Here is a 17,065-nt window from a genome sequence, read left to right on the forward strand (position 1 = left end):
ATGTGACATATAAAACTGCACTCCTTAATCCCACATCCATGCTTGGTACAGCACCATGGCACAGTGGCTAGCATTACTGTATCACAGCACTGAGGTCATGAGTTTAACTCTCAACCACAGCCCGGTTTTGTTGCGTTTGTAAACTTTGTATTTTCTCTCTGCATTTGCATGGGTTTCCTCCAAGTGCCCTGACTTCCCCCCTCCCCTGATAAAAAAAAAACAGATAGATCAATTGACTGGTGACTAAAATAAACCCGAGTGTGTGCATGCTTGTGTGTTAGGGAATGTAGACTGCAAGCTCCAATAATGTAAATGACAAATATTCTTTCTGAACAGAGCTGTGTAATATGGTGACACTATATAAATAAACAATAATAATATTCCCTCTGCCAGGAATAAAATGACAGTCTTCTTACATTAGTGTGACAGAAGCTTCACATCACTAATCTGATTGCTTAAGTAAAAACAATAAATTAAGGTGACTGGAAGATTAAGATTGAACACAATACAATGGGGTTTGTTATTAAATACCGGCGGCTCAAATCCTGACAGCGGCATCCCGATGTCTGAAAACCCTGACAGGGGTGGTAAATACCCTAACCCTCCCCCTCTCTCCCCTAACCCTCCCTTAGTGGTGCCTAACCCTAACCTCCCACCGGTGGTGCCTATCCCTAACCCCCCCTTCCAGCACCCTAAACCTAACCCTCCTGAGGGGGCTCTAACCCTAAACCCCCCTCCTCATAGCCTAACCCTCCCCCCCTAACCCTCCCTTAGTGGTGCCTAATCCTAACCTCCTCCCATGGTGCCTAACCCTAACCCCACCTTCCCGCCCCCTAAACCTAACCCTCCCAAGGGGTGCCTAACCCTAACCCCCCCTCCCCATAGCCTAACCCTCCCCGGGGTGTGCCTAACCCTACTCTTCCCCCGGGGTGCCTAAACCTAACCCCCCTATCTCCGGGCACAGTAATACCTACCGGGCTTTAGGGATTCCGGCGGTTGAGATGCCAACTCCGCTATCCTGATCTAATTCGGGATAGCGACATCTGCATTTTGCAGGTGGACAGGATTCTGGCGTCGGTATATCGGCAGCTGCGGATCTCATACGCCGGATTTTAACTACTTCCAATACAATGATCATACTGAAATATAGTAGTAAAAATGGAAAAAAGTGCATACAGATGTGTCTCATACAGTCCGGCTTCAGTCACTCCAAACAGCCCCTCTTGGTGCACCAGGTCCCGGGCGACTCTGCTGCACCAAGTGTGTCTTTTGCTCAAAATTTGCATCTTATGTGCACATAAATCTGAACTATAAGCGACAAAACTACTTTGCTAGATTGCACTGATCAATTCGATGTGCGTCATTTGTACATCTGTGTGCGAATGAGTCTGAATCTGTGTAGGAAGTGCTATGATGCAGCGGCCACCACTTTTTCTCACGCCAAGTTCCGGTGTGCTTTATCTGTGACTTTGTACGTGTTTAAAAAAATTCCTTAAAGTTGCATCCCAGCGTCTGTATCGGAGCGGTGTTTTGCTGCTTCTACAATGCGAATAAGATGCAAAAATGAAAAAAAATCTTGCTACACTACATCTCTCTAAGTGGTTCAGTGGTTCAGTCTCTCTCCATATGGCGTATTGAGGCTAGTGGGTATATTTACTAAAATGAGAGTTTTTAGAAGAGGAGATGTTGCCCATAGCAACCAATCAGATTCTACTAAACATTTAACTAGCACCTTCTAGAAGATAATAGCTAGAATCTGATTGGTTGTTATGGGCAACATCTCCACATCCAAAAAGCCTCACTTTAGTAAATATACCCCCTAGCTGTATAAGGATAATTCTGTATATCATTACAACACAAATAAGTAATACAGTAGGGTAGGGACATTTTTACATTAAGAAATTGTGTGCTCCTACCATTTGTTACTGAAATTTCATGTGAATTAGATACATTATATAATTTTATATGTAGTACCATATGTATGTGATTATTTACAAAACTTCTTTACTAGAAATAAATCAAAATTAAGATAGAATAAAGATATTGGATTGTTTTACTTATATAGCTTATGTAGTTTTCAATGCGGTATTCTAAAAAATTCCCATAGTCTAAATGTAAAGCTGCTGTAACCATTATTGACCAGAGCAGTTTTCATCTGTGTTTCAAACTATAATTTATATAAAAAATTTTGTTAAGAACATACAATTTTGTGCTATCAGATTTATTTTATATTGTTTAGGAATTTTTAAACATGGCAATTTAGTTTTAACCTGCATCTAGAGAAACTTTGTTTTCCAGTGAGGAAAGATTAAGAGAACTTTTAGCTTTTATATATTTTAAGAGCTTGTGGCTTAAGCGTTCTTGGTGTTTGAAATAAAAAGATAAACTTACCATCATTGGCCAGAAGAGGGCACACTTGTCTTCCAGTTATCTTTTTAGCTATACTAGAGGATGTGCTTTTGTCAGCTCTGCACTCTCCTCCCCCTGGCTCAGTGAATCACCCTCCCATCATTCCTCTCACACAAAGAAGAGCTGCTGCTTCGATGAGAACCCTGTGGATGTTTTCAATGCAAGAAATTAAGGATTTTCGCTTTCAAAGGATCTATATTTACACTGCAAACATATTTGGATTGCTAGGAGGATGCTTATTTTCTACAAATTTTAAAACAAGGATTTAAGATATGGACAACAAGAGCTTTCCAAAGGCTTGGAAATGGCAAGTAGCAATCTCATTTCTCCTTTGTAGCTGGGGCTGGGTCTCTGGGCAGCTTCGTTACTCTATTGCTGAGGAATCAGATCTAGGGACTGTTGTGGGGAATGTAGCTCAGGATTTGGGGTTAAACCTGGCAGATATTAATAAACGGAGACTGAGTTTGGGATCAGAAGGGAGCAGCAGATATTTTGCTATTGATCAGAAAACTGGAGCTCTGACTGTACATGAGAGGATTGATAGAGAGAGTCTGTGTGCGTCCAGCCTGAGCTGTTTGCTGCATCTAGAGGTTGTGGCTGAGAACCCTCTGGAGCTGCACAGTCTGGAAATTGAGATTTTAGATATAAATGATAATTCACCTATTTTTTTAAGCACTAATCAGGTCATTAAGATCACAGAGCTGGTAACAGCCCCTGGTGTTACATTCCCCTTAGAAAATGCACAGGATTTAGATGCAGGGACTAACGGTGTTAGTCAGTATACATTGAAACCAAATCCATATTTTTCATTGTCTGTTACAAATCGCAAAGATGGAACCCTGATTGCAGAACTAGTGCTGGAAAAAATCCTAGACAGAGAAGAGAAAGCAGAGCACAGGCTTATTCTCACTGCCATCGATGGGGGAGAGCAGCCCAGATCAGGGACCACTCAGATATCTGTTATTGTGCTAGATATTAATGATAATCCACCAGTGTTTGAGCAGATGCTCTTTAAGATCAATGTTCAGGAAAATATCCCTTTGAAAACAGTTATTATGAAACTCAATGCTACTGATCTGGATGAGGGTATAAACAGTGAATTTGTATATTCCTTCGATCACCGGACTTTAGGATCTGCTAAGCAAATATTTGATTTAAATCCTCAGACAGGGGAAATATATAACAAAGGAATTGTAGATTTTGAAGAATCAAACATTTTTGAATTATTTGTCACAGCAGTAGATAAGGGGTCACCTAAACTAGAGGGGCGCTGTGTTGTGCAGGTGGAGGTACAAGATGTGAATGATAACATCCCAGAAATCACTTTTACCTCTAAAAATAATGAAGTTCTGGAAAATGCCCCAATAGGAACAGTTGTTGGGTTTATCACAGTCAGGGATAAGGATTCTGGTAAAAATGGAGAAATTAAGCTGGATGTATCACCGGATTTACCCTTTAGATGCCAGCCCATGTCCAATCGTTACTCACTGGTCACTAGTGGACATCTGGACAGGGAGCAGGTAGCACAATACACTATTATACTGACTGCGTCTGATCTGGGGTCTCCATCACTAAGCAGCCAGACTACAGTTACCATTAATATTTCCGATGTTAATGATAATCCTCCAGCATTCCTACAGACTGCTTACACTGCCTCCATAGCAGAAAACAATGAGCCCGGCAGACTGCTATGTACAGTATCTGCTGTAGATCCAGATGAGGGAGCTAATGCAAACCTGATCTATTCCATAGCTGAGAGCCACATAGACGCTTCTCCTGTCTCCTCATTTGTCTACATTAACTCCGACACTGGGAATATTTATGCCCAACGTTCCTTTGATTATGAGCAATTCCAAGTTCTACAGATCACAGCAAGAGTGGAAGATTCTGGGTCTCCAAAGTTATTCTCCAATGTTTCTGTCTTCATATTTGTTCTGGATACAAATGACAACTCTCCCTCTATATTATACCCAGAGAGCTCAGGAGAAATCATTGCTCAAGAGAACATTCCCATATCTGCCTCTGCCGGTTATCTGGTCAGTAAAGTATCTGCGGTGGATCTAGATTCTGGGCACAATGCCTGGCTGGTCTATAGCCTCGCTCAGCCTGCCAGCCCGGCTTTGTTTCACATCTCTGAGTACACAGGAGAAGTCAGAACTCTGCGGGGTTTACATGAGGCAGATACCACAGAGCATCGGCTTGTGATATCAGTCAGTGACCATGGGGAACCTTCTCTGTCGGCTACAGTCAACGTGCTGGTGACTATCATGGATCATGTTGTACAAGAAAGCCCCAAATCTCATGACTTTCATATAAACTCTAAATCAACACCAGATATGACCTTATATCTTATTATTTCTCTTGTTGCCATTAGTGTAGTTTTTCTTGTTACATTTACTATATTACTTGTGAGGTGCCTTAGGAACAATTATTATAGTGGCTGTGGGTTTTGCTTTTCCACCAAATCATTCTCTCAGTCCTATATGGATCAGTACAAACCAACACTTTACCTGAACACAGACGGAACTTTAAAATACATGGAAGTGAGGATGGCCCCACCAGAAGCACCAGGACCGTGTTATCCGGCTTGTTTTCCCCCAACAACAGATATATCTCATTCTACACTGACTAAAACTGAATATATTCCCCAACTAACTGAAGTAAGTAGGGAACCTAAACACACTTCTGACTCAGCCTTGTTTAATGACCCAAATCAGGTGAGATATCAGTATTTTTCATTTTGAATTTATGTATATATTGCATTTATACTGTGTATCCAAAATCGTAATATACTATTGTTTTGTGCATAACTAAAACCTATATTATTTTTTTGTGTGCCTCATGATGTCAATATATCATTCTCATTTTTTACTTCTGTATGTGATGTTTACACTTAGTGTTTGCACTGAATCAGTGATTGTTTCACCCCCTCATCTGCTAATTCTTTAGTGATTTAAATTATGATTCAGATGTATTAAGCCTCAGAGAGATAAAGTGAAAAAGTTGCCCAAAGCTATCAGCTTCTAAAGCCGCGTATCCACTACACGATAGATTGAACGATTGAATGATAACGCCAGTATGTACTTATTAGTATACACAAGCTGTAGGGGAAGATTCAATTAAATGTGATGTCATATTAAAGCCTTCTGTGTACATGTCCTGTACTGTAATGTATTTTTTGCACAAAAACAAGCAATATTTTATCCCATAGAGATCCATGTTTTCTTTACATCTCAAAATGATATTTGCATAAACCAGGTAATTTATGAAATGTACCTGCAGCACATCAATCCTTCAAATGTCATTGCAACAGGACAAATCAACCTGTACAAGCCACACGTATAGACATATGTGACTATATATTTTGCTATGTCTCGATGTAGCAGTGGTTTTGCAATGTGCAAGTATTGTGCCTTCTCATGGGCAGTCTCTGGTAGGGGGTTAGGTGCAATAAGCACATGATAATCATGCCAAATCTGCAAAATATATAAGTGTGTGTGTGTGTGTCTTTGTACTCAACAGGATTTTGAAATGATGAACTGGAAATTGTGTACAGTATGTGTGAAAGTGTACATGACCTTAGAGCAGGGGTGGGGAACCTTTTTTCTACTGAGGGCCAGTTTGATATATATAACATTATTTGCGGGCCTGTTGCAGACCATGCCCCCTCAGTGTGACATCACACGGGGCGGGGCCACAATCGCTGGTGATTACAGCTATGCCCGGAGCATCCTGAGGATGCTCTGGGGAGCTGTAAGGGCAGCGGTGTGACCATCTGAAGCATCCTAAGGATGCTCCAGGCAGCACTGCTGTATTGATTCTGGCTGCAGTGTACCATTCTAAGCACCCTGCTAGCCAGATGAGGCTAGCAGAAAAAAGCTCAGAGGGCCAGACCAAATGATTCCTTGGGCCTTATATGCCCCCGGGCCTGAGGTTCCCCATCCCTGCCTGAGAGGTTGTAATAGGACCTTCATGAATTAAACTGTAGTAAAAAGAATTGCTAAATTTTTGTAATAAATGCTGGAGATTTAAAAATGACAAGAAACAAGCGCATACCTGCTGTAACAGTCAACTGTATCGCATGTTGATGCTCATAGAAATGTGCACTCCCTATAGCTTAACACTTGTTTGATGGGAATGGGTATGAAGTCCTGGCAGCGCCAGTTCATATCCCAACGCCGGCAGCCCCCTAGTGCCTAACTCTAACCTAACCCTGGTGGTGCCTAATTCTAACCCCCCCTTACCGCACCCTAAACCTAATCCTCCTGGGGGGTTGTCTAACCCTAACTTCCCCCCGTGGGTGCCTAAACCTAGCCCTCTCCCCCAGGGGTGCCTAACGCTAAACTCCCCCCCCCAAAAAAACGAACCCTAACCCCTCTACGCTCCCTAAAACTAAGCCTCCCCGTGAAGCTAATGCAAAGGACGCCCCGGATTTAACTCGCTCAGTCTGGCGTCGGGATTAAGATAGGCATCGGTATTTTGCTACCTATCTTAAGACCCTTGTCAGGCTTTGGATATCGGTATCGAACTACATCCCGTTTGATGTTGCATTGCCATAAAATGCTACTATATACAGTATCTGTAATGAAGCAATATACATTAATTAGTGCATTAACTAATAAATGGTAGAACTATAGTGCTCCCATAGACTACACTGCCTAAGCTGTATAATGAGCACAAGACATTCATTGGTAGTCAGTGTTATACTGCTGAAATTGCTGCAAATAACAATGTGGTTTTGGTTACTGTACATACTAGTATGGATAGGTACAGCTTGGTGTAATATTGCTAACCGTGTGACAGTCTGCTGAGTATTCAGCACTGAATATGAGCGGGCAATGTACTATAATGTGCATATATGTATATGGTATCTTGTCTAGTAGTAAAAACTCCTTTGAAATAATTCACCAATTTGTAGTTAGTGGTATAATAACATGACTGTAGTGGAAACAGTTCACAATCTTACTTATAACCTTTGAAAGTCACATTCAGACCACTGCGATCCAAGCGGCCCATGTATCACATCCTTTTTAAACCTACAGTATGTGGACTTATTTTGCGGCCACAAATGGGATCCTTATTATTTGTGGGTGCTCCTGAAATCAGATGTTTTTGTGGGATATCCCGCAAATATTCTTTAATAAAAATGCCCCCAAATCACAAAAGTGATTTTAACTTTAAAGTGGCTAATATTAACCTAAGCTTTAAATAAAATGAATACATTGAGTAAATTATACAGATCATTTTTTGGTAATGTGAGAAAAAAATAATTTATTTTCTATATTAAATGTTACATTTTCAGCACTCAATACAAAGCAGTCAATAATAAAATGTGTTTTGTTATAAAATTTATTTTTAGTAAGTCATATAAAGACAACTACAACAAATGATTTTATCTATTGGCTCTTATCTTATACTTCCTTAGTACATAACATAATTAAGCTAATTAAGTATAAAGCAAATAGGCATGATGCAATAATTCACGTGTCCTGAACACTACTGATAGTCTCATGCTTCTCTTAGTAAATTCTTAATTAGGGTTTTCACGTTACACAGTAAGGCAACAGCAAAACTATGATCCCCTGTATTTATATATTTACATATTTTAATATAATTCCCCTTTCTTGTCACCTCATAATTTACTTTAAATAAAATATTAAAGTCATTGAAAAAATCATAATACTATTTTGCAATTGATCAAAGTACAGTTTTCTTCTGTGTATAAAAATGTAATATACATGGAATTTATGTTCAGTACATACAATTTTGTGCTATCAGATTTATTTTATAGGCAATTATTTTTGGATGATTTATATTCCACAAGGATTTATAAACATTGAAAAATTTCCAATGAGAAAATATTGAGAATTTTTAGCTTTTATATATAATATATATATATATATATATATATGAGTATGTTGCTTAAGAGTTCTCTGTGTTATAAATGAAAAGCTGAATTTACCATCATTGGCCAGAAGAGGGCACACTTGTCTTCCAGTCATTTTTTTAGCTATATTAGAGGATGTGCTTTTGTCAGCTCTGCACTCTCCTCCCCCTGGCTCAGTGAATCACCCTCCCATCATTCCTCTCACACAAAGAAGAGCTGCTGCTCCGATGAGAACCCTGTGGATGTTTTCAATGCAAGAAATTAAGGATTTTCGCTTTCAAAGGATCTATATTTACACTGCACACATATTTGGATTGCTAGGAGGATGCTTATTTTCTACAAATTTTAAAACAAGGATTTAAGATATGAACAACAAGAGCTTTCCAAAGGCTTGGAAATGGCAAGTAGCAATCTCCTTTCTCCTTTGTAGCTGGGGCTGGGTCTCTGGGCAGCTTCGTTACTCTATTGCTGAGGAATCAGATCCAGGGTCTGTTGTGGGGAATGTAGCTCAGGATTTGGGGTTAAACCTGGCAGATATTAATAAAAGGAGACTGAATTTGGGATCAGAACGGAGCAGCAGATATTTTGCTATTGATCAGAAAACTGGAGCTCTGACTGTACATGAGAGGATTGATAGAGAGAGTCTGTGTGCGTCCAGCCTGAGCTGTTTGCTGCATCTAGAGGTTGTGGCTGAGAACCCTCTGGAGCTGCACAGTCTGGAAATTGAGATTTTGGATATAAATGATAACTCACCATTCTTTTCAAGCACTAATCAGATTATAAAGATTTTAGAGCTTGTAACGAGTTCTGGTGTACAGTTCCCTTTAGAAAATGCACAAGATCTCGATGTCGGTGTTAATAGTGTTAGTAACTATAGACTGAATCCAAATCCATATTTTTCATTGTCAATAACTAAAGATGATGGAATCCTCATTGCAGAATTAGTACTTGATAAAATCCTGGATAGAGAAGAGAAAGCAGAGCACAGGCTTATTCTTACTGCCATTGATGGGGGAGAGCAGCCCAGATCAGGGACCACCCAGATATCTGTTATTGTGCTAGATATTAATGACAATGCACCAGTGTTTGATCATTCCCGTTATAAGATAAATGTAGTGGAAAACTTACCTTTAAATACAGTTATTATTAGACTTAATGCCACAGATTCAGATGAGGGTATAAATAGTGAGTTCACATACTCTATTGATCACCGTACATCACAATCAGCAAAGGAAATATTTGATATAAAGCCACTCACAGGTGAGGTGTATAATAAAGGAGTTGTGGATTATGAAGTATCAAATGTTTATGAATTATTCATCACTGCAACAGACCACGGCACACCAAAACGTGAGGGTCGCTGTCGCATCCAGATTGAAATAGAAGATGTGAATGATAACACTCCAGAAATTATTTTTACCTCTAAAACTAATGATGTACCTGAAAATGCCCCAAAAGGAACAGTTGTTGGATTTATCTCTGTTAGGGATAAGGATTCGGGGAAAAATGGAGAAATTAAGCTGGATGTATCACCAGATTTACCCTTTAGATGCCAGCCCATGTCCAATCGTTACTCACTGATCACTAGTGGACATCTGGACAGGGAGCAGGTAGCACAATATACTATTATACTGACTGCGTCTGATCTGGGGTTTCCATCACTAAGCAGCCACACTACAGTCACCATTAATATTTCCGATGTTAATGATAATCCTCCAGCATTCCTACAGACTGCTTACACTGCCTCCATAGCAGAAAACAATGAGCCCGGCAGACTGCTATGTACAGTATCTGCTGTAGATCCAGATGAGGGAGCTAATGCAAACCTGATTTATTCCATAGCTGAGAGCCACATAGACACTTCTCCTGTCTCCTCATTTGTCTACATTAACTCCGATACTGGGAATATTTATACCCAACGTTCCTTTGATTATGAGCAATTTCAAGTTCTACAGATCACAGCAAGAGTGGAAGATTCTGGGTCTCCAAAGTTATTTTCCAATGTTTCTGTCTTCATATTTATTCTGGATACAAATGACAACTCTCCCACTATATTATACCCAGAGAGCTCAGGGGAAATCATTGCTCAAGAGAACATTCCCAAATCTGCCTCTGCTGGTTATCTGGTCAGTAAAGTATCTGCGGTGGATCTAGATTCTGGGCACAATGCCTGGCTGGTCTATAGCCTCGCTCAGCCTGCCAGCCCGGCTTTGTTTCACATCTCTGAGTACACAGGAGAAGTCAGAACTCTGCAGGGTTTACATGAGGCAGATACCACAGAGCATCGGCTTGTGATATCAGTCAGTGACCACGGGGAACCTTCTCTGTCAGCTACGGTCACTGTGCTGGTGACTATCATGGATCATGTTGTACAAGAAAGCCCCAAATCTCATGACTTTCATGTAAACTCTAAAGCAACACCAGACATGACCTTATATCTTATTATTTCTCTTGTTGCCATTAGTGTAGTTTTCCTTGTTACATTTACTATATTACTTGTGAGGTGCCTTAGGAAGAATTATTATAGTGGCTGTGGGTTTTGCTTTTCTGATAAATCATTCTCTCAGTCCTATATGGATCAGTATAAACCAACACTGTACCTGAACACAGACGGAACTTTAAAATACATGGAAGTGAGAATGGCCGCACCAGAAGCAACAGGACCGTGTTATCCGGCTTGTTTTCCCCCAACAACAGATATATCTCATTCTACACTGACTAAAACTGAATATACTCCCCAACTAACTGAAGTAAGTAGGGAACCTAAACACACTTCTGACTCAGCCTTGTTTAATGACCCAAATCAGGTGAGATATCAGTATTTTTCATTTTGAATTTATGTATATATTGCATTAATACTGTGTATCCAAAATCGTAATATACTATTGTTTTGTGCATAACTAAAACCTATATTATTTTTTTGTGTACTCATGATGTCAATATATCATTCTCATTTTTTACTTTTGTATGTGATGTTTACACTGAGTGTTTGCACTGACTCAGTGATTGTTTCACCCCCTCATCTACTAATTCTTTAGGGCTCTATTTATTAACATTATTTTTTCTAAAATAAAGTGAAAAGGGTGTTTTCACACCCTTTTCACATTATTTTAGTATCACCTATAGTTATTAAAGGGCAATTGGAGTAGAATTCGTAAAATTCTACTCCACCCCTAAGTATCACTTATTTTTAGTAATCAGATCGCATTTCCCATAATTGTAATGGGAAATGTGATCCGACCAAAGTTACTAAAAATAAATTGTAAAAAAATACCGGGGAAACCCTGTGATAATAACGACACCTGGAGGTGGCGTTATCCAGTGTCTCCCCCTGGTTACTGGACTCCTACTCTGCTCTAAAAGGCAGAGCAGAGCCCAGAGCCGGTCCCAGTGATCAGCTGTGTGGTCTAAACAGACCGCAAGCTGATCACTGCAAAAAACAAAAAATAGTCAAAAAAAAATTCACTTACCTGACTACAGGGACCGGTGGTCGGGGCTCCGGTGATGACTCCCCTCCGGTCAGCTGGTCTCCCATGCTGCACTGCGGCCCGGTCATTGGTGATCGGGTCCCAGTGCAGTATGGGATATCAGCTGACCGGAGGCATGGAGGACATCACCGGAGCACCGATGACTATAGGTAAGTGCTATTAGGGAGGGGGGTTCGTGTCGGGGTCACGTAGGGCTTAGTCTCGCAAGCTCTGTCCCTGCAAGGGATTTGTAGTAAATCCCTGTGATATTGCCTGAATTCGCAATGCGAATTCAGTTAATAATATCACACTACAATTTGCATTACAAATGCAGATTGTAGTAAATAGAGCCCTTAGTGATTTATATTATGATTCACTCTATGGTGGAGATGTATTAAGCCTCAGGGCTCTATTTATTAACATTATTTTTACAAAAATAAAGTGAAAAAGGGTGTTTTCACACCCTTTTCACATTATTTTAGTTTCACCTACAGTTACTAAAGGGCAATTAGAGTAGAATTCGTAAAATTCTACTCCAATCCCTAAGTATCACTTATTTTTAGTAATCAGATCACATTTCCCATAATTGCAATGGGAAATGTGATTTGGCCAAAGTTACTAAAAATAAATCATGAAAAAATACAGGGGAAAGCCCTGTTATAATAACGCCACCTGGAGGTGGCATTATCCAGGGTCTCCCCCAGTTACCGAACTCCTGCTCCGCTCTGACGGGGAGAGCAGAGCCCAGAGCCGGCCCCAGTAATCAGCTGTGTGGTCTAAACAGATCACACACTAATTCACTGTAAAAAAAAGTAAAAAGAAAAAGTAAAAGAAAAATTAACTTACCTGACTCCAGGGACCGGAGTTCAGGGCTCCGGTGACGTCCTTCCTCTGGTCAGCTGGTCTCCCATGCTGCACTGCGGCCCGGTCATCACCTGACAGGGTCCCAGTGCAGTATGGGATGTCACCTGACCGGAGGACATGGAGGACATCACCAGAGCCCGGATCATGCAGGTAAGTGTAATTAAGGGAGAGGGGGGGAGGGTAACGGGGGGGGTCTGCAATAGGGGGCGGGGCTTGGTGATGGGGGCAGGTCTTAGCGCTGGGGGGTAGCAGCGGCGGCCGGTCAGTGCATGCGCGGGGCACTTGTCACCGTATTTTTTTGTGAAAATACCGTGACTAGAGTGCGGAGGGGATTCGCAGGGACAGAGCTATCTCGCAAGCTCTGTCCCTGCAAGGAATTTGTAGTAAATTCCTTGTGATATTGCCTGAATTCGCAGGGTGAATTCACTCTGTAATTTCACACTACAATCTGCATTACCAATGTGGATTGTAGTAAATAGAGCCTTCAGAGAGATAAAGTGAAAAAGTTGCCCAAAGCTATCAGCTTCTAACTGTCATTTCAAAAACTGTGCTAGATAAATAATAATTAGAAGCTGATTGTTTTGGGCAACTTCTCCACTTTATCTCTCTCCAAGGGCTCTAGTTACTTCAATCCGCATTAAAATGCAGATTGTAGTGTGATATTACCGATTGAATTCACATTGCGAATTCAGACAATATCACAGGGATGTAATAAAGCTCTGTCCCTGCGAATCCCCTCCACAGCCTTTTCAGTGTCCCTCCACTAAGCGCGATCACTGGGGCCAGCTCTCTGCTCTAAATACATATAATAGAGTCTGCACTCAACCAGTAGGTGTTGGACAGTAAAGCTATAATGAAAAAAATAGTAAGATAAATGAGAATGAAATGATGCTCGTGGGCAGGAGTAATGTGTAAAGGGTTTATTGTACCAAAAAAAATCTGGGGTACAGACACAATGCTTCCTAGTGATATGGGAAGGGAATAAGGATATGATGGGCTGAAGCTGGTGATAAGGAAAGGATGGGTGTAAAACAAATAAAAGATAAGTAATAAGAAAAAAGAAAAAATGAATCAAAATGTCCGCTTGTAAATGTCCTGGAGTAACTGTCCTAGTGGGTGTTGTGCTCTGGAGAGGCGGCTGCCCGAGCCCTCCGGTCCAGCAACTTACCCAGTCTTCTGTGTCTTCTTTAAGATGAAATCCGTGCATGCCTCCGACTCTGCTGGAGTGTGCGTCCGGTTGCACACTCAACTAGATGTCCATGTTTCACCGAGAGTGGTGAGACGGCCGGGTGCCGTGATCACATGAGATCACGCGGCCTCGAGCTATCTGCTGACACTAACGGCCACTCAATAAACCCTTTACATATTACTCCTGCCCACGAGCATCATTTCATTCTCATTTATCTTACTATTTTTTCATTATAGCATTACTATACTGATAGGTTGCTATGGGCAACATCTCTTCTAAAACTCACTTCTAAAAACTCTCACTTTAGTAAATTTACCCCCTAGAGTAAGATTGTATGGCGAATCCCATTGTTGACATGCCGACTGTCAACATTCACATTTGTTCTGGCAAGATTGTGAATGTTGATATATAGACATTCTGTACATGTTGAAATCCTGAATATCGACATGTCAGAACCAGGATTGCCGACTTTTTGGCTGCCCCTTCCGGGAGGGAGCAGCCAGATCGGCTTGACAGGGGGGCGTGACCATCATGAGGAGGTGGGGCCGGCCAGACGACGTGTATTTGTGGGTGGAGCGGGGGGGTGGGGCCACATGATTGTGTAATTTTGACCCTGCCCCACTACACAATGCCGATATTACAGGCATTGTGAAGCAGGGGGTGGAGCCAAAATGACGCGAATCGCGTCACTGCCGCCCCATGCTGTGGTGGTTTCTAAGGTAAATGCGGGGGGATAGGAGGGGTGGACTGCAGCTGGGAGGATTACCTGCCTTCCCGGGAGGTTGGGAGTGGCACCCGATTTTTGGGAAGCTCCCGACCAAATCAGGAGGGTAGGCAAGTATGGTCAGAACATGCTGTTTGTATTCTGCATGTTGACAAAATATGTAATGATAGGATATAAAAAGGATATTAAATACTTGGTCTAAGTATCATAGTTCCTTATAGCACAGAGTAATGATGTCACCCTCCTGTCTTACTACTGCAGAAACCCTGAGGTGCCAATCCTACACCTCTATTCAACCTGTATATTTTATATAATGATAGCCATAGAGTTCATTTGTTAGCTGTAGTGACTGAGAAAAACATATTATGATGAAAGCTACACTAGTACTTCATACACATCAGGCAAGTGTGTCATTTCTTGCCATTACAATCCATTATTAATGCAGCTGTGAGGCTGATCTTTCTCGCCAAACATTCATTGTCTGCTGATCCACTCTGTCAGTCCCTCCATTGGCTACCGTTCTTCTACCGTATTCAATATAAAATACTTACACTCACACATGAAGCTATGAACAAAACCACACCAACATACATCTCTTCACTCATCTCAAAATATCTCCCAACCCGACCTCTCCGCTCTGCACAAGATCTGCGTCTCTCATCCCCACGCATTACTTGCTCCTACTCACGGTTACAGGACTTTTTTCGGGCTGCACCCATCCTGTGGAATGCCCTCCCACGCACAATAAGACTTTCCACTAGTCTCCAAACATTCAAGCATTCTCTGAAAACTCACCTCTTCAGACAAGCTTATCAGATTCCAGAAATGCCCACATAACCTTCATAGCTTCCCTATCTAATTGCATCCTTTCTTACAGTCCACACATAACATCACATATTTTCTCTTTCTTCAATTTCACATCCTCCTGACCCTACATTCCTGTGTGACTGGGTCATACAGCTTACCAAGAACCTCTGCAATCTGGCTGGACCAATTTGCAATATGTAGCACCTATCCTTGTGTATCAACAAGGCCCTCTTACCTTTATGTCTGTCTCTTACAACCCAGTCTTGTTCCATTAATGTTTCAAATTGTAAAGCGCAACAGAATATACTGCGCTATATAAAAAACTGTTAATAAATAATAATAATGAGCACAGGACCCTCATTGGTAGTCAGTTTTATCCTGCTGAAATGGCTGCAAATAACATTGTGGTTTTGGTTACTGTGCAAGTACAGTAGTATGGATAGGTGCAGCTTGGTGTAATATTGCTGACCAACTGACAGTCTGCTGAATATCCAGCACTGATTATGAGCATAGAGCAATGAGTGGGCAATGTACTGTAATGTGCATAGGCGGTGTCCTGTCGAGTAATAAAAACCCCTTCATGATGTTAATTATTGGTGTCCGAACGGATAATTAACATTCTAACTCGCTGCGGCTGCCAGAGCATTTCATCATTGCTTCGGCGCTGTGACAGCTGATGCGAAATCAGCTATCCCCGCGAGCGGCTTCACTGCTCCTTTCCTACAGGTCACGCATGTGCACAAGAGCCCCGACATCCTACGGAAGGAGCCAGACAGGGGCAGAGGGATCCGAAAGGATCCCTCTTCACAACCTGGACCTTCTTCCCATGGGGAAGGAGCGGGTTGCGAGCCCGGGGCAGAGGCACTCGCCATGGCAAATGCTCCTGCACTCAAGCTCAGAAAATATTGTATTTTCAGAGATTGATGAATTCTGTCCCCTTACTAGTGAATGGGGACAGCGGGGCATTCCACAAAAGGTAGGTAAGTAGGAGATATCTGTGATATCTCCTGCTTTACCCTTTTGATGAATGGCCCAATAACTTCATTTTTACAATTGCTGCTTTTGTAAATATTAAGTGATGATGAATAGGCCCCATAATAATAACATGACTGTAGTGGACACAGTTCACAATCTTACTTATAACCTTTAAAAGACACTTTTGGACCACTGCGATCCAAGCGGCCCATTTATCACATCCTGCATTTTAGGGAGATTTTTGGGACACAGGCTCTGATAAAAGTCCATCCAAGCAAAGAACTTAAAGCAGAGTTATAGGTTATGCTATTACTTTGCTTCTGGTTTCAGGTCCACTGTGAGTACTGTACTGTCCATGCGTGGCTGTCGGCCTGCACATGCACTAAGGAATCACTATACTGATGATTGGTTTTTCCAATTATTGATACTTTTTGAGTTCATGCACTAGTGGTGGCAGATAAAGAGGGATCCAGAGGATCCCTTTCTGAAAAAAAATCTGCGTTACAGTAGCCGTGGACTAACGGCATCTTCAGATGGTGCTAGCAGCCAGGGTCAAGCTCCGGAATCACTTGGTAATTTGAACAGTTTAACAGACCCATAGAAACCTATGTGGACTTATTTTGCAGTCAGAAATGGAGGTTTCTCCATATTACATTCAGGGGATCCTTATTATTTGTGGGTGCTCCTGAATCGGATGTTTTTGTGGGATATCCCGAAAATATTCTTTAATAAATATGCCCCCA

The 17,065-nt window shown here is 41.5% G+C and overlaps 1 protein-coding gene and 1 pseudogene across 22 annotated transcripts in view; both read left to right on the forward strand.

The window, feature by feature from the left end:
* LOC148506021 (protocadherin gamma-B5-like) overlaps positions 1-17,065 on the forward strand; it is a 519,059-nt gene that overhangs the window by 395,760 nt on the left and 106,234 nt on the right. For 2 of the 22 annotated variants that reach the window (XM_088447416.1, XM_088447421.1), the window contains exon 1: positions 8,518-11,103. The exons of 19 other annotated variants lie outside the window; for them this stretch is intronic. In XM_088447416.1, coding sequence (XP_088303542.1) covers positions 8,662-11,103 — 2,442 coding nt within the window. In that variant the 5' untranslated portion in view covers positions 8,518-8,661. Of the gene's footprint in view, positions 1-8,517; positions 11,104-17,065 lie in introns of those variants that run through there. One more of the 22 variants, XM_088447429.1, reaches the window with a different exon arrangement.
* On the forward strand, positions 2,559-5,153 carry LOC148506033 (protocadherin gamma-C5 pseudogene; annotated as a pseudogene).

Source organism: Taudactylus pleione, unplaced genomic scaffold (assembly GCF_031769625.1).
Source record: "Taudactylus pleione unplaced genomic scaffold, aTauple2 ptg000431l, whole genome shotgun sequence".
NCBI classification, from domain to species: Eukaryota; Metazoa; Chordata; class Amphibia; order Anura; family Myobatrachidae; genus Taudactylus; species Taudactylus pleione.